The following is an 18,400-nucleotide window of genomic DNA, read 5'->3' on the forward strand; positions in this document are numbered from 1 at the left end:
ACGATCTTGGGGAAGTCTTCGTGGCCGCAGCTCTGGGGTCACACGGCTGTTCAGGTGCCCGTGTCTAACGCCGGATTCTGAGAATAGGTAGAGGAGACATGGTCGTCGTCCCCCGTGATCAATGCTGCCGAGAAATGTAACAAAGCGGGAGATCGAGCACGGCAGTGGGGTCGCTGGGAATGTAGTAACAAAAATGAGCAAGTTTCTCAATGAGATTCCGACGTAACCGAATGTATTCGGCCAGCATAAGTACCTTGCATTGAGATATTGCTGCAATGAATCCGCGCTGCGACCTGCTCATGACTTCAGCCGCCACATTCCTGCTCTGGCGTGCAGTGAAGTCAACATCGGTAATGTTCCTCAAACTTGCTGAAAAGCAGAATCGTGGCACACAGGGCCTACTGAAGGTGGTTCTCGCGCATGTGCTATTCACTCAAAGCCTCATAATTCGCTTATTGAGCTGGGGTCTGCTTTAAGCGCCACAGCTCGCTCGAGCACTGGCTCTTTGGAGCGATCGGTGACTCGGACGTCGTCTTGATGCCAGGCGAGGCAGCGTCTGCCCATTGAACTACCTTCATCCTTATCATTTCCGGACCTGGCGGGGTTCTTTTCTTTTCTTTTGCAATGGCTTTGCCGAATGACATTGTCATCTTTCAAGCTACGATGGCTAGAGGGGCGAGCTTTAGAAAAGTGGCTCAATTTATCGGGTCTCACTGGCATGGGCCGGGCCTGTGAACAGAATGGACTCGAGTGACATTCTCAAGGCTGCCCTGTATTGATTCTAGGATAGCCACCTTCTACGGCGCATACTCGTGGGGTGGTAAAGAAAACTTTAGCATCTGGGCTATTATGCTGACCTTCAACAGTAGGAGACTGAAGTTTGCAATCTGGCCACACCACGACACACCGATACCATGTTTTGCTACTTGGGTTCGCAATCACGATTGATACTTTTAAACTGTGTTCTCAAGCTCCTAACATTGAAAGCCCGGGCAGTGAAAGTTGGCTAATGACTATCCCCCAATCATCAAGCCTTGACAAGCCATTGCTTAAGCCCGAACCACTCCAGACGCCTTGCTTTAATCATACATCATTACCATCTAACGCGTCGTCCCAACCTCATCAAATGCCGCTTCCATCCTTCCCTCGAGTGGTCAAGGCATTTCTAACAATGGCCATGGCCCATTTCATTATAAACGATGCAGATGCCGATGTCTATCGTCGTGTATAGCCATGTCCACCGATGAATGCATTTCGATCAAATGTTCCTGTGCATGATTCCCATTGCCTCGGCCTCATCCCTGCTCGCGTCGACCAACTGTGCATGGTTGGCATGCCACTGCTTCTGTAACTTGTGGCACAGATTTGTAGCACGCCTTGCCGTTAGCCACCAGACGACACATTTTGTCCAGAGACTCCACTCCAAGGACTGGGTTGGGGCCTGGGCGCTTGACTGAGTATGATCGGGAAACTCATTGATAGCGGTGCCAATGGCAGATCCCATCATCCGAAGAGCCACTTGCTGCTGGGCGGAAAGGTATCTGTTCTGGGTTCCAGAACATTTCGTAAGGAGATCAGCCATCTGATCCCTCATTTGTGTCACAACAGAGAGCGTACGCCTGGCAGTGGCCGCTCTGGTTGCCTCGTCTATCGCTGTAGCATGCCAATGGTGCATATCGACGAGGCCTGCGGTACAGCAGATTGCTGAAGCCTGGATGAGCTCGGATTGCAGTTGTAGACTGGCGATTCGATTGTCATCAAAGCCTCTAATGACTCTTAAATGACGGCATTTGTCCCATAATCGCCGTTGGAAGTTAATGACGTTGATGTCCGACCCTAGTAGATGGTTGTGTGGCCCCGGTTGTAATCGTCGAAGAGGGCGGAAAGCAAGAAGGGCCGCTGGAGGACTGGCGAGGGTAGATGTCAGTAGCATCTTTTTGTACCTTTGCCGCAAGACGGGCACATCGACTTGGTCTTCGAGGCCTGGCGGAGGAAATGTCGTGGCGGGCGCAATCTTCATGGCAAACGCCACGGTAAAGACGCCACAGTCGATGTTGTTGCCTTGTTGGGCGCACCGGATCTAGATCAAGTCAAGTCAGCGCGACAAGGCCCCTAGTAAGACGTTGGGGATCGGGGCCTGGGCGCCCGAGGTTTTCTGTACGAACCTTCTCAACTCTTGTGGGACCGGGAGGGCCACGGATTCGCGCTACCATTGGGATCACTGTGTTGTATCCCTGCTTGTTTGGAAGATTCAGCGAGTCGAGCTCCGCAATGGAGTCTGAACCTCTCAAGTGGATAAAGAGCCGCCAATGATTGCTTTGCCGGTGGAAGCATGGCATGACAAGGATGTTCGTTTCACGCATGGCCAACAGTCGCATCTGCAGACCCGGGGACGGTTTGAAGGGGCTAGTGAGCTGGAGACTGTCAATGACGCCCACGCTGTCACATGCGAGAGTTCCAATTAGGATATTGACGACGGCGTCGTTCAGCATGTGACCATCGTCTAGACAATGTAGGCCCGCGATCAGAGTGTCCAAAGAGGCCTGCTGAGACTTTGGATGGACGCGGGATTCGGCCGAACCTCGTTGCACGCCATTTGACCTTTCGCTATTCACCGAATCGCCCCGCGGTGGCTTAGCCTCCTTCGTGGTTACCTTGAGCATGTTTGCCACAGCGACCGCTTTGGAGCTCTCTGGCCCGGGTCCTGGATCTGGCTGTGTATCCCGAGACGTTGGTGTCTGATGGGCGTTGTGTGTCTTCAATTCCTCGTCTCTAGCTGGCTCTATATCGTGAGGCGACGGTTTCTGGTGGATACTGTCTGTCTGTATCATCTCATCTCCAGCCTCTGGTACTGGCGATAGTCGTGGACGTTTGATTCGGTGTTGGCTGCGGGATTGGACTGTCTCAGGGAGACTGAATTCTTCCTCAACGACTCCCCAGCTCGGTGATCCCTAGACTTTGAGCCGGTTTGCGTCGCCACTGTCGACAGCCAAGTCCTCTCCCCGGCTCTCACTGAATGTTTGCTCGTGTAGTGGGTCCCATTGCTTTCGTTTTGCGGGTGGAAGGTGTTGGTTCTGGGGCGAGTCCGGTGGAAGGAGATCGCTCATTTCGGACAGGCCTTGGTCCTCGAACCACGACCCCGCTCTTCGTCCAGATTCGGGCGAATTGACTGGCGAGGACCGCCCGCTGCCAGCAAATGAGAATGACTCGTCCTCATTTACAGACTGGTTTGATCCGACAATGGTGTCGGCACTGTCGACAAGCGTGTGTTTGTGGGTTTCAGAAGCCGCCGGCAACGTCTCGCGGGGCGGTTGGCGTAGATTGACCATACTTTCTTTGACGATGTCGTCAGCACACCCGTCCTGGGATGGGTGACGAGCGCCGGGGGGAGGTCCAGGTCGGGCAACGGTGAGCTTCTTTGTCTTGGCAACACCCGGGTTGACTACGGTAGACATGCTGGGTCAGCAAACTGATGCGGGAGCGAGGTGCGCACCAGAAACGACAGGTCGGTAGGACTCACGAGATTCCCTCACGCGCCGTAAGAAGGTGATGTCGGCGACCTGGCGCAGTCCCTTGGGGTTGTTGAGCACCTTGGCCTGCTCGTCGTAGAGGAGTTGGAGCAGGTCAGGGAGGCGGATGTCTGGGCGGACAGAGAGGCAGTCCTGGATATGTCCGATGGCTGTCCGGCTCAAGCATATGTCGCGCCCGAGAAATTCAACAAGGACATGCGGCTGAGTTTCCAGCCCAACAGCAAGACTTTGCAGGCGATTCTTCACGTTGTCAGCCGTGGGAATTCGTTCAATTGTCGATCGATGGAGAAGTCTGCAGAGGGCTTCTACGAGATAAGGTGTGATGTTAGCGAGTGCGAAGATTCGAAAGTCGATAGACGATGTCGAGGATGTTGCCGTTGCACCACAGTAGGAGGTTTTGAAGCGCTCGTAGAGTGAGAGAAGTTGTTGATCGGAGGACTCGCATTTCGCCTCAAAGAGGTTCAGTTCCTCTAGATATTTAGCCGCGGATGGGGACAACATAACGAGAGTGACGCGGTACAAGGTACGTGGGATGAGACGGGCGTGTTGCCGCCACGTGGTGTTCAGGATTGGGGGTGATGTCCGGCCGAACCCGAGTAGGTACGTACTTGAACGTGTTGGTGGAAAAAGGTCATGTGATTGGGAAGTTTTGCCAAAAACACCCAAAAGATTGGGAGAGTTTGGAACGTGTCTGTGTTTGGCGGAAGGTGGCTGGCTGGCCACTCAGACCATCCGCTCCTTCTGCTCCTGCCAACCACTTAGCGCCACCGCGGTTGCTGAATCGGGGCAGCTGGGGCACCACTCACTGTTGCTTTGATGTCGTTTGGCGCCTTCAAGGCCGCCCTGGGGGTGGGCAACGGCCAAACAAACAAAAGCGCCCACGATGAACTGTGTAATGACGCAATGGGCTCGGGATCTCTGACTGATTGGTTGCGAGAAAGGCGTACCGCAAAGCTGGGGGATGACTGGTGCTGGGAAATCCCGAGAAATCCCGAGGATGCGGGTATTTGGTCGTGATTCGAACGAGTCGAGGATGAACGAGTCCAAGTCAAACGACTCAAAATGGAATAGTTGACACGTCAATAGGTGCAGGCTGAATTGGTGGAAATCAAACGAACGGGACTGGCTGTGCGCGGATTGACGGAATGGTGATTGAGAAATAAGGTTGTGAGGTGGATGACTTTGAGAGGTGTGTGGCATTGGAAGATGAACGCAATTGGGAGGTTGGCAAGACGTGAATGTGGCGAAAGATGCCTTTCGCATGAGAGAGGGGTAATGTGCAGGTACCTTCCTTAGATGTTTCCTTACGTACCTGATCATGTCGGAGGAAGGTACGGATGATCGAAGGGATACCGGATCTTCGGTTAAGGTAGTTGGGAAAGAACCTCACTCCCGTCTGCCACTCAAGTTACCCAGGACAGTAAGGCAGTTGCAGACCATACGCCTGCCCATTTGGAAAAGCCTCCAAGATGTCTTGCTTCGCTCCCACAACTCTCGCTACTTTATTGACAGCTAGAACGAAAGGAAGTAGACACAGTGCTTCCGTGTCTCTCTCATCGGGCGAGCAACTTCCTCTCCAACATATTTTCACGGCGGGGCACTACGGAGTAGTTGCTTTTGTCTCTCGGCATGAGGTACCTTTAGGTGGGCGCCAGCTTTTCATTAGCGTCATTTGCCTGTTCCACCCAACTCACCTTACCTACCTCGCCTTACCCAGCTCACCTTACCCAGCGATTACCTCAGCTTTTTACTCAATGCCCCTGCAGGCCAAAGATTGTGCCGACCACTGCTGCATTGGCGCACACTTGCTTGGGAATGAGTTCTGTCTCACAGATGGCATCGAGCTCTTGAACCCGCCCCAGCCGCACCACGCCGTAGTGAGCAGCTGAATCAGCTGGGCGTCATAACGAGCACCTCTCAATATCAACAACTCACAAGCATTGCCGCATGTGCTTGTAGAAGTAGTGAGTATGCACGGTTGTCGATGAGCTCGAGCAAATACTTCCCCATGTCGAACAAGGCACAGCTCAGAATTCACACTCCCGACGAGTGGACTTGAAGTTCGCCTGACAGTCATTCCTAGAAGGAAGGAACGGATTCTGGGGTGCTTGCATTTATTTTTTCGGCGCGCCAGCAGCACCTGCCATTTGGCACCAGCACCTCCACTCCCATTCGGGGTCAGCACCTTCCTTTCTCATGCCGCCCCACTACTTGACGGAGAATCAACGGACCACATTACCCTTTAGACGCATATCACCATCCTGTACAAAATACTTGACCTTAGTAACCTTGCAACCGGGCCATTCGCCTACACACTCCTGCCCCTTGTTACGTCATCACCACCCACTCACAACGGTACCCGGCACCCAGACACACCCCACCTCTCGGAGTGTACTCCGGTCGCGTGTCTCAACCTCGCGTCCTCAACCTGGCCCTTTTTTGACTCAGTCCTTCATTTTCGACGACGTTCTCAAGTAAATGGCGCCTAACCCGCAAACAACATCCGATTCGACACTATTGCCTTTACCATCACAACAACTACCGCTTCCAGAGGACTCAAGAGCTGCAGCCACACCCTCCCAATCAGACCCCCACGCAAACGACAATCTCGACGCGGGAATTGAACGCGCCGTAGCGAAACTCAACCGAATCGCCGTTCTGTCCAAGCAAAGCATCCTTGACGCCTGGAATCAACTTCTTCTCGCCTATTCATCCAAGATCAAACGAATTGCCACGCTACACGCTCGTCTTGAGGCCGAACCGTTCCCCCGGTGGCTAAGGCGTGCCATCCCCCAATCCACGTTAAGCCTGGTCCTCGCATCTGTTTACCAGGACCATTGGGAAGTCCAAGTCAAGTCCAAGCGAAACGAGGTGGCGTACCGCCTCAAGGCGGTTACCCATCTGCATCTCGATTCACACTGGGATCTCTACCTTTTTTTCGGCCCTGCTGCTGTCGCTTCTCGTGCGTGCTGGCTGAAGCTTCCCCCACACATTGACGGCCACGGTCTATTTCATCGACTCGTGTCCATCCGCGGTCTCGGCCCAAGCTACCTCGACCAGTGGTTTTCAGCCCGGGAATTCACGTCCGCAAAGAAACTTGGTGAGTTTCTCTGCCTCGCTCTCCCCCGCCCCGTCGTTCTCACACTAATAACTCTTCTGCGACTTGTCTAGGCCCTGCAGGTGCCGCCAATCCCTCAGCAATTCCCGCCGACACATCCTCACGCAACATGGAGAAAGTCACTGCGACATCGTCGCGAGACCGACCGCGATCAAATAGGCGAAATACGACTCTACCTAGTAGAGGTGGACTGTCGGAGTCGGGCTCAAGCAACAATCCTCAAGACAAGCCAGATTCTACCGGTATGCCCAACCACGAGATCGATGACAGCGGTATTGGCGACATTGACGTCTCGGAAACGGATTTGGGGGAGGGTTCGGGTGCCGGTTTGAACCCCGATGTGTCTCGCCCCAGTGCTGCTGCGGAATCTGCCCACTCCACCCAGAATGCCCTCTGCGAAATAAGTCGTCAAGCCCAACAAACGGTATCGTCACACGAGGGTCTTGAGAATGCAGGTGCAAGCGCAGACATTTTGCAGTGTGTTTTGGACGACATCAAGGATGAAGGCCGTTTCCGGAAAATCCGGACACGGATTAACGCCGATGCCAAGTACGCAACCGACGCGGGTATGGACAAGACAGAATCGGAGAGCAACATCGTCCAGCTGCGCGAGAAGACCCTCGCTCGTCTATGCGCCATCGAAGAGCAGACTGACGGCTACGTTGACAATGAGGAGGACTAGAACTCTGCCTCACAGGCTCAAGCCGACGCTATTGCGTTACAATCGCATATCGATCAACAGCTGGCGAGTTCCGTTCGCCGAAAGAGAATGGCTGAGAGGGCGCTCCAGGCAGATAATGCAAAGAGGCCCCGAGTTCTAGCGGCTGCCAAAAAGGCACTTGAGGCCATACGGGAGCTGGAGGAGGCTGTGGACGAGGCTCTGCCTCCAGTTTTTGAGCAGGGCAACCGCCCCTTATAAGAAGCACCATTGAAAGTTTGGGGAGAAAGAGTACATGAAGAGTTCTCGATAACAAGACTCCACGGCACGACTCATAAAGTAGGCTCGCGAGTATGGCATTCCAGGATGAGGTTCAGGTTCGGGCCAGCAGTCACAAGTTTTGGCCGCTGATTATTGGAGGATGGTATTCACTAGTCGGACCAGATGGTGTCCCCCTTGGTGTGCTCATAATGGCACGATAGATTTAGTGAACAACACTCCTTGTTGGGCGACAATTGAGTATTCCATACGTCTATAATTTTGGTACCTCGAACGATGCTGTCTGATCATGAACATGCCTTGACTACCCCGTGGGCCATGATGTACATAGACCTTTGGCTCCGTGGTATCTTATGAACAAACCAACCACATTCCCACCACTCAAGAAACCTGATAGTACCACCATGATACGTAAACTTCTTTTGTGATGGCTTAGACCATCTCCACAATCCGTATCGATGCCCTTAGTGTAACCGACCATTCAACAACTCCCAGCATGCGTTCCAGACAGGATGGTCTGTCGAGTCAGTGAAGTCGTTGCTTGTTCGGCGGTTCTGGGAGGCTCATTGTATTGGAAAAGGACTGTGATGGATAAAGAAGAGCCACCGTCACGACCACTTTCATGCCCTTGGACTACTGTATTCCTTGGAACGAAGAACAGCATTACGAGATGTCTCGATCGCGGATCTTTGAGTTGCCACTGATGGCGCCTTGGGAGATGGGTTTACCGCCTGAGCCGTCTGTTCCCATCAAATTAGTAGTTTGTAGCGCGGTCGGATTGGCGAGCGACAGACTCTCCGAGGATGAGCTGGGGTGATTGCTTAACGGGCATCATCCAACAAGCCAGGCGACCTCTGATATTGTAAGGGTGCTGCGACTAAGTGTGCCATGGGTGAGGAAGAGAATGCAATTACATCAGCGCTGGAAAGCCATCACGAGATGCTCGGCGATCTGTTCACGTGAAGGCAGACTCGAGGTACTCGTGCCCTTCCGAGATGTGATTGTCAAGTCTTCAGAGAACCTCAAGTAAACTGTACGGAGCTTCAAGGTCGCATATGATCTGGCATGGAGGGGATAATATGGTACGAGTCCCGGCTGGCTAGAACTTGAATCTCCACTGCCGGATCATTTCTGATCCTGATCAGCTCCATATAGGAACCCTCATGTCTTGATGTGTGTCCGTGAGATGGGCTCGTCAAGTTCAACCAAGACATTAGCTGGTCCTGTCCCAGGCCGCCCGCGTGTGTGAATTAGTTACGAGGCCATCCTCTCCTTCCACATCTTGGCCCCATTCTGTGAAAGACCCTCTACAATTAGCGCCGGCTCTCCATGTTGTTTTCATATTGTTTTCATAGGTTTTGCGGCTCGTGATAGGCCGTCTAAGATCCACGCATATTCGCGGTCCAGGGCGGCTTTGAGACCATGTGCCTGATTTGGCGATGGACCTGGCAGTATCACCTGGCACAAGATATTTGCACCTCATAGGAGATTCTCCAACTCTTGATATTCCTCCGCCAACCTGCCACCCGCATCCACAGCTGCCTCGGCTTTCCTCCCCGGTGGTTCGTTACATTTTGCGTCATTTCGAATCTGGCGTAGTTGTTTCGTCGCCCAGTCGACCAGTGAGCATGTCTCATTGTCTGCATTGCACAACTTTGGGCCCTTGTGCCAGTCCCTCCGCCCATCATGTTCAACATCGCGGCTCGTTAGTCAGCTTGCGTTCCCGAAGCTGTGGCCCTAGGTTCTCCAGCCGGTGGTTTGCTGCAGCCAATGGCGCAGGCAAGGGTTGCGACCAACGCAGCATCGACTAGTCCCAGACGCCGCAGAAGCTGGTGGAGCATGCAGACCGTAGTGTGCGTTTCGTGTGAGTCAGGACGGCCGGCGGCAATTTCGTTCGTCAGCTGCGTTAGTTCCGCGTCCTCCAGCCAAGCCATTCGCCATGCCGTCTATCAACCTTCTATCCAGCCTCGATATCGACTCGGCAATATCAACCGTGTTTTGGACCACCAAGACTCCTGTCGTGGGGGCGCTGGCTGTCTCGTCGACCGTGGCAGACGTTTCTGACGTACATGATGTCTTGTCGGACTGCCCTAGCCAATGTTGTTGCTAGGACAGTGCCAAACCGGAGTCCAAGCTGGGCCACGTTATCAAACGCATGGGGAGGCGCTTTGCAGAGCGACAGCGAATTGAAGGAGACGCAATGCCGGCATGGATGAGCTAGAGAATGATGCTAACCACAATGATGGTGATGATGAGAATCTGCGTAGCGGCCAAGAGGCAAAATCGGTTGTTGGTTCACACGTCAGGATCAGATATTCCGGTCACGATGAGGTCAATAGTGCTGTATTGGTCTATTGCGCGCGGTGGAAGGAGGAAGTTCGTGGGCAGAGCCGGCGATTCCTCTGCGGAGGTAAGGAGGTAAAAGGATCCGTCAGCAGGGCACAAACTGCTTACTTAATATTCACCCACCTGCCACCTACCCACTCCCTTTTCTGCCTTCTGCCTCAGTAATCCAACACCAATGCGCATGCGGATGGGCGGCCAAATGAACCCAAGGACCAGAAAAACTCTTACGCCAAACCTTTTTAACGTAGGCTAAAGTGAAACAGACATCGGGATGCTGTTGAATGATGTCCGCTCCAGCCAGTTGATTGAGATTCTTGTTCCCATTCACATTGCCTTGATGGTGAGTGTCGCTCATATGCATCACGCGAACGCTTACCGTGTTGAAGGTAGTGGTGCTTATGGTGATGCTGGCGTTGCTGACAAGCGGCTGTTGAGATACTGTCACCAACCGAGAGGCATATCCTCGAGCGTGGGCATTGATATGTGTTAATAGGTATGTAACACAGGGAAGAAGCTTATAAAGGCTAACTACTATTAGGGTTTAAAAAATAAATTACTAAAATCTACCCTTCTCTTAAGGTATATTACTAACGCTCTATATATACCTAAGCTACTTTTTTATTATTTAGTTCCCTTTTTTATACTCCCTAAGCTATTTTTTAATTAATAAGGCTTAACTAGTAAAGCTTAATAAAGTACTCCCTTTCTTAGGCTTTATTTTAAAGCTTATTTATAATTTATATATATTATATTAATTTTTTATTTAAGAGGTCCTTAAATATATAATACGAAAATAAGTATAAATAGCGCTCGTTAGCCCGAGTATAGGCCCTTTATTTTAAATAATAAATTTAGTTAGCCCTATAATTTCATTCCTAAGTCGCTCTTATTTATAAGCCGTTTTTATAATTACTAATACTTAAGTAGTCGTCGCCCTATTTTTATTTACTAATATTAACCCCTTTTTAAACTATTACGATTCTAAATTTTTTTTTTTTTTTATAATTATCTTTTTTATATATAGTCTTTTATTTTTATTAGCGTTTGCGCTACTCCCTTATTACGTAGATATTATAGTTAATAAATATTCTTTAAATCCCTATTTTTATATATTTTTTATACTTAAGTAAGTCTTTTACGAAGTCGTTTTATATTTATTATTAATTTATTTTAGTATAAATATAGCTCTTAATTACGGAGTTATTATTATTAATAATAAAACGGTCGTTAATATTATAAGTATACTTAGTAATAATAATAGTAATAGTTTATTTAAAAAGCTTAATATCCCCTTTACTTACCCTAACCTTATATATATATTACTACTTATATATTATTTATATTAATTATTATATACTCTTATTAAAAAAAAAAAAAGCGAATATTAAAAAGATCGGGGTCGGCTAGGTACGCCCGCTCCCTTACTCTACTTATATTATATATAAAGCGCTCGATTTACAAACTAAATATTATAATTAACTAAGTTAGTAATTTATAACCCCTAGTTCGCTCTTTTATTTAATACTTTTTTAAAATTTAGTATACGTTATATTAAGTATACTACGTAGAACTATTTTTATAAGGATATAATAAGTACTTAATATTATTATTACTTTATTATTTCTTTTATATATTATATTAATAATATCTTAAGTCCCTAAGTTTATAAAATTTATAGTCCGAACTTTATAGAGTACCGCTCTTATTTTAAATAATAATATTTATAATTCGGAGGTTTATTACTTTATTATTACTCTATTATTATTATTATTTAGGTTACTAATATTATGTTATAATTTTAATAAACTTATTAAATTATTATTAATAATATATAAAGAGTACTTAAGTGCGCTAATAAGGAGGCCCGCTCGACCTCCGTTATTAATAATAATAATAATAAAGTAGTTATAAGCTCTTTTTATACTATATCTTTATTTTATAATAATACTATAATTATACTATTTTATATTATTTATAACGAGGTACGCTACTTAAATAATATCTTAGTTAGTATATAGTTACCCCGTTTATACTTTATATTCGTAATTAATTATTTATAGATTTATTAATAATAGGGAGATTATTTTTTTTATAACGACCCTTAAAATAATAATTAGGGCGGCCCTTTTATATATAAGGGTAGTTCTTTTATAAATAAGGGCGGTCTTTTTATATATTATAAAGATTAGAAAAACGGTTCGTAATTAGTGCGTTTACGCTACTTAGTTATAGTTATATAGCCCCCTTTCTTTATTATTAATAATTAGTTTACTACGTTATTAGGCTTATTAAGAGCTAGGGCGCGCTATTTAATTAAAACTCGTTCTTTATATATATTAATTAACGCTACGTTTTTAATATACTTAGTTAGTTTTTATATATTTTCGTTATTATTATATCCTTTTTACTAAATTAGGTATTATTACCTCCTCTTTAGCCCTCTATATTATATAATATTTTTTATTTTATAAAGTAGCTCCTTATTTATATCCTTAATAAGTAAAAGCTTTTAAGGGGCTTCTTTATAATATTAATATAGCTTAAGTAGGGATATATAGGATATATTATATATTTTATATTACGTTAGTATATTTAATTAGTAAGCGACCCCTATTATTTTAATTATTAATTTAACTTTAAATAGGCCTAGATATTTATTAATTAATTTCTAACTAGGACGCTACTTATTAATATTCTTTTTTAATAGTAGTACTTAGTTACTTATCTTATATAATATATTTATTTTAACTTTATTAGCTTATTATTTATATGTTTTGCGTACTTTTTATATAAGGGGTTATAGAGTTTTTTAATTAGCTTATAATCGGGCTATATACTCTTTAACTAAAATATTTTATATATTATCTCGAGCCCCTATTAAGATTAATATAGGGTACGTAAATAAGAACTTAAGTAGGGCCTTAGTAAGCGCTTTATAAATTACTAAGTACTAAGTATTATTATATATAAACTTAGCTAAATAAAGACGTTATACTTAATTCAATTAATTTTAAGTATAGAAGTAGTAAAAGTACTACTCTAAGTATTAGTTCTATTATTTTATTTAACTATCCGTTTATAAATAAAACGTAATATTAAGATACTTTTTTATTATTAAAAAGTAATAAAAATAAGTTTAAAACTTATTTATAAATAACGACCCCTTATTAAAAACGATCCCTTTAAGTATTCTAAACTTAGTAAAGATTTTTATAAATAAGAGGTTTATAAATCCCTAAGCTATAAAAGTTATTTTTATAATAATATAAATATTATATTTTATAAATCGGTTTATTATAACGAGTACTGCGTTATAAGGGCGCCTCCTAATTAGTATAGTTAATATAAGTAAGCCTATAATAAAGTTTAGTAATATTTTTTATTATAACTTAACCGGGGTAAGTAGGGAGTATAATAAGCTATACGGCTTATAATAATAAGGCTTTATTTATTAATATATTATATAAATATTAATATAACTTTTTATATTTCTACTTATTCTATTTTAATAATAATAGCGTTTTAATAGTACTATTATTTACTTTATATTATAATATCTTATTATAAGCGTATTATAATATACTTTAATAACCTCTCTTTTTAGCTCCTTATATAATAATACGTAAGTACGGCTACCGTAATATAATAGCTCTTTTAAGTCGTATACTTAGTTTTATTATTATTTTTTCTTAGCTAAATAAGGCCGTCGGTTCTTTTTAATTTACTACCTATTTTTTATAAAAGCGTCTTTTTATTAAGTAGCCTATAGTTAACTTATTATTAATAACTTCTCTTTATTAATTACTATTTTAAGTATTCTTATTATATCGGAGTTTTATAAAACGAGGAGTTTATAATTTATAGTTTTAATAATAAGCTTAAGTAGTTTTTTAAATATTATATTATAATTTTAATACCCTAGGCTTATAGCCCCGTTATACTTCTCGAGGTACTCCTTAGAGTTTTTTTAAGCTAAAGCTCTTAATTTCTTTTACTTATTTCTCTATACTATTACTAGTTTTATTTTTAAAATACTTATTATTTTTTTTACTTAAGAGCTGCTCTTATAGCTCGTTCTTATATATTTTATTATTATAACTTTAAGGGGCTTTTATATATTTTTAACATTATAAAGGTCTTCCTTTATTTTTAATAATAGCTCCTCTACTCTATTATTATTATTACTTTTGTTATAGTTAAGTCTTTATAATGGTCTATTTACTAAGTTCTTTATACTTAGCTTAAACCTAATTTTAATATTAAATATTATAAGTTTATTTAGCTAATATAGCTATTTCCCGTTTAGTCTTTTTTTTATATTTAAGAACTATAGGTTAAAATAATTTATAAATATTACGACTTAATCTTAGCTATAGGCGAGGTAGTATTATTAGTTTTTTAGTATATTTATAATAGCTAGTAGCTCCGTATTTCTTATACTATAGCGGCTCTCCGTATTTATTAATTTCCTTAACCTATAAGTAATTAAGTACTAATTACCCTTAAATAATTACGTAATTACTAAGCCGATAGCTCGAGCTAAAGCGTTTATTTATAACTATATAAATAGGGTAGGGTTAAAATATCGTAGTATTAATACGTTAATAAATACTATTAATAGCCTCTTAAATAACTTTATAATAAGTATTAATAGCTCTAACTATTCTAGTTTTATTTTTTTTAATAAGTTTATCAGAAGTACCGTTATTTTAGTATAGTTCTTAATAAATTTATAATAAAACTTTATAAATTTAAAGAACGTTTATATATCTTTAACGCTCTTTAAAAATAGCTAATTTATTATAACTTTAGTGCGCGCGGGTTTTATTTTTATATTTTTATTTAATACGATATACCCTAGGAATTTTATATATAATATATAGAACTCGTATTTATTATTATTTAAATATAGGTTCTATTATTATAGTTTTTATAATACGTTATGTACGTACTTTTTATACGCTACGTAGTTATTATTATATATTAGGATATTATTTAGGTATATAATACAAATAGTATTAATTAGGCCGCTTAGAACGTTATTAATATATACTTAGAAAGTCGTAGGCATATTAGTTAGCTTAAAAAGTACGACTAGGTATTCGAACTACTTATATTTAGTATAAAAAGCCGTTTTTTATTTATTACCCTCGGCTATATATATATAATAATATACGTTCTTAAGGTCTAGCTTTATCAAAATAGAGGTATTAAATAGTTTATTTAGTATTTTTCTAGTTAGTAATAGCGGCGTTCTATTTTTTATATAATTTTATTAATCGTTTTATAGTTAACGTAAAGTTATAGCTCTCTTCTTTTCTTAAGTATAAAAAGGATAAGTACTCTTATTAGGCTTATAAAGGGGCGTATTTAGCCCCTAGCCTCTACTTTTATTAAATAGTTATATAAGATCTCGAGCTTATAGTTTAATAATAAGTAAATAGGTCCCTAGGGGATAAGTACTACGTTATTTAGCTTAATATAATAGTTATATAGTACTTTATTTAATAACGAAATAGCCTTTTTTTTTTTAAAAAAAAGTTATTAAAGTCTTAGTAACGTAGCTTTTAGTCCTCGGCTATATTTATTAATACTACGTTACTATTTATAGCTAAGTTAATTACGATATACGTAAGTATTATTAAACTAAGTTATTTAGTAGCCCCTTTTTTAGGGTATCTAAGCGGATATATCGTTTGTAAATTAGATATTACTATTTTTTTTATTTTTAACTAATTAGCGGGTCGATATTTTTTAATTAGGGGAAACCGAGGATAAGTATAAGTACCGTAATATTAGTTATTATAAAGTAATATAGCTATGTCTTTATTACGTAATTATTATTAGTAATTTAAAGCCGTAAATAGTAGCTTCTTAGCGTTTTTATTTATTTACCCTCGACGTTTATTAACTATAATAATAAATAAATTCGTAAATTAGTATTAAAACTATTAAATAGCCCGATATTAACTACGTTCCTTTTTATTTTTAAATTAATAAGGGCGCTTAGCTTTTTTTATATATAATTTAAGTATATATAAGTTAGGATATTTAAGTACTATTTTTATTAATTATTAATTACTTTTTTTATTAAGATAATATTTAAGCTCGTTATTAGTCCGTACTACTTAGTTAGGGTAAGTATCGGATTAGAAGTCTAATTTAACCGCGGTATATAGCCGACTGCGCAGGGGCCAATTAGGGGCCCTATTTACGATTATCATAGCTAGCTTAATTTATAATTAGAACCTCTTTTTTATACTTACTACGTAAATATTTATATAATTTAATTAATCTCTTTATTAACTACGGTTCGAACTAACTACCCTATAATAGGGATACTAATACTAATTAGTAATTAAATTCTACTATTATAGATTAGTAAGGCATTTCGCTACGTAAAAAAGACGACCTCTTAATACTATATAGGATAGGAAATTCGTACTAATTAACTTTACGGAAGTAAATAAAAAAGGAGGCGATTTTTAAATACCGTACGGAATTAAGTAATCGTAGCCCTTTATTACTTACGAAAGGTCGACGTTTATTATATTAAATTACGTTAATTAATAAAACCGCTTAAGTAACTAGCCTTTTACTATTACCCTAAGTAGCTTTTTTATTAAACGACTTTTCCGTAACCGGCCCGTAATTAGAAATTAAGTAATTAAATTAATAAAAAAAAATACTTACGTAACGACTACTTACCTAATTAATTAGTATAATAAACGAGTTTAATAATACGGTATAAAAGAGTATTACGTAATTAAAAAAGGGGATCTCTAAACGTAAATATTCTTATTTAGTAATAAAAGTAACCCTATAGGAGTTATTAAGCTAAGAGATTTATAGTATATAGAAAAGTTTATTATTACGAGGATCTTATAAATATAACTTTAAGCCCATAATTTAAACAACCTCCTTATAGCTCCCTTAACTACCCCCCGGGTATTACTTAGAAATATAATATAGGGGATAGTTTAATAAAAGAGGAGGGGATTTAGAGGTCTTAATAATATCGAGTTAAAAGTATTATAAATCTCGGAGATTAACTTAAAAAAAAGGCGGCTATTTTAAAATAGTCCTATAACTTTTTATTAGAGTTATTATTAACTTAAAAAAAGGCTAAAAAGACGAGGATTTAAAAAGAAAAGAAAAAAATCTTTTAGAGGGCTACTAAAGGGGGTTTTTTCATACTAGCTCTTAATACGAGATTACTAATTTTAAAAAATTAACTAAGTAATAAAAAGGATTATTAATAAGTAATAATTACCTAACTATAATTAAGTTATAAAAAAGACTACTTAAAAAATATAAAATAGGGTATTAAGAGGCCGTAAAAAATAAGATTTTTAAAGTATTTAACCCTACTACGTATAAGCAATAAGTAGGTATTTTTAGTAAGTTTTTAAAATTTATAATTTTATAAGAAAGAGGGCTTAATTTTATTAACTATACTTAACGGCCTATATAGTTCTTAATAGCTTATATAGCTCTTTTATAAACTACTTAGTATCTATTTTTAACTATTTTTATAAAATACTACCCTAAAAGAGGTAGGTTAAAGAAGGAAGCTATTTAGAAATTATAAAGAGTACGAGGCTTAAGAGGCTAGAAGTATATAGGATAGCGGAAATTAATAATTAATAAAAATCCCGAGACTAATTACTATATCTTTTTATAGTAATATAAACGTCTATTACTATTATTATAAAAAGGAATTATTAAAACTTATTTTTTTATATTAGATAAAAAAGAGGATCTTAGTAAGTACGATAGTTAGCGATCTAAAAGGGTAGTAGTAATTATTAAAAATAGTAAAAACGAGAGTAGTAGCGAGATAGCGAGAGGAAGTGGGAATTTCCTAGATCTTAATAAATTCGTTAGGTAATAAAAGTACGGATTTACTATAACTAGCGCGCAGATTAAATATATTTTTATTAACATTAAATATACTAGCGATTACTAATATAAGTATAAGCTAGAGTATAACCCTTAGCGAGTTAAAGTAAAAAAAAAGAGGATAAAACCCGATTTTAAATAAAATCCTAATCCCTTATAAGTAAGTAAATATTAACCCGGACTATTAGAGGACGTAGATATATAGAATTACGGATTAGCTTAATGGTAAGTAAATTAACGTAGTATTAATCTATTTAACTAAGGTTTATAAGAAAAAGGGGCTATAGGGGTAACCCCTATTTTACGAAATCGTAGACGACCTTAGCTACTAATTAAACGAATAGTTCGCGAGCGTAAGCTTAGGAATTATAAAAATAGTTAATAAATTCCTCTATAGGCGAGGGGTATTATTAGCGTAATTATAATTATAAAAGCTATATAAAATATTAGTAGCAATAATTATAAAAGAGGAATTCGTACTATAGGACTAGGTATAAGTTAATAGAGCGTATAATCGCTTTAACGAATTTAGAAAAAGGGTAAACGACCTAGATTTCCTCCCTATAA

At 40.6% G+C, this 18,400-nt stretch overlaps 2 protein-coding genes across 2 annotated transcripts; one reads left to right on the top strand and one right to left on the bottom strand.

Annotated features, from left to right (window-relative positions):
- Positions 1-1,258: 1,258 nt before the first annotated feature.
- Positions 1,259-4,031, bottom strand: CLUP02_18359 (uncharacterized protein; the record flags this gene model as incomplete). The annotated part of the gene is made up of 4 exons (XM_049297261.1): positions 1,259-2,080; positions 2,166-2,851; positions 3,014-3,442; positions 3,521-4,031. 4 exons carry the CDS (start codon positions 4,029-4,031, stop codon positions 1,259-1,261), a joined length of 2,448 nt encoding a protein of 815 aa, XP_049138485.1.
- Positions 4,032-6,008: 1,977 nt separating this feature from the next.
- CLUP02_18360 (uncharacterized protein) lies at positions 6,009-7,567 on the top strand (the record flags this gene model as incomplete). The annotated part of the gene is made up of 3 exons (XM_049297262.1): positions 6,009-6,630; positions 6,702-7,309; positions 7,346-7,567. 3 exons carry the CDS (start codon positions 6,009-6,011, stop codon positions 7,565-7,567), a joined length of 1,452 nt encoding a protein of 483 aa, XP_049138486.1.
- Positions 7,568-18,400: the final 10,833 nt, after the last annotated feature.

The sequence above is a fragment of the Colletotrichum lupini genome, chromosome 11, assembly GCF_023278565.1.
Source record: "Colletotrichum lupini chromosome 11, complete sequence".
NCBI classification, from domain to species: domain Eukaryota; kingdom Fungi; phylum Ascomycota; class Sordariomycetes; order Glomerellales; family Glomerellaceae; genus Colletotrichum; species Colletotrichum lupini.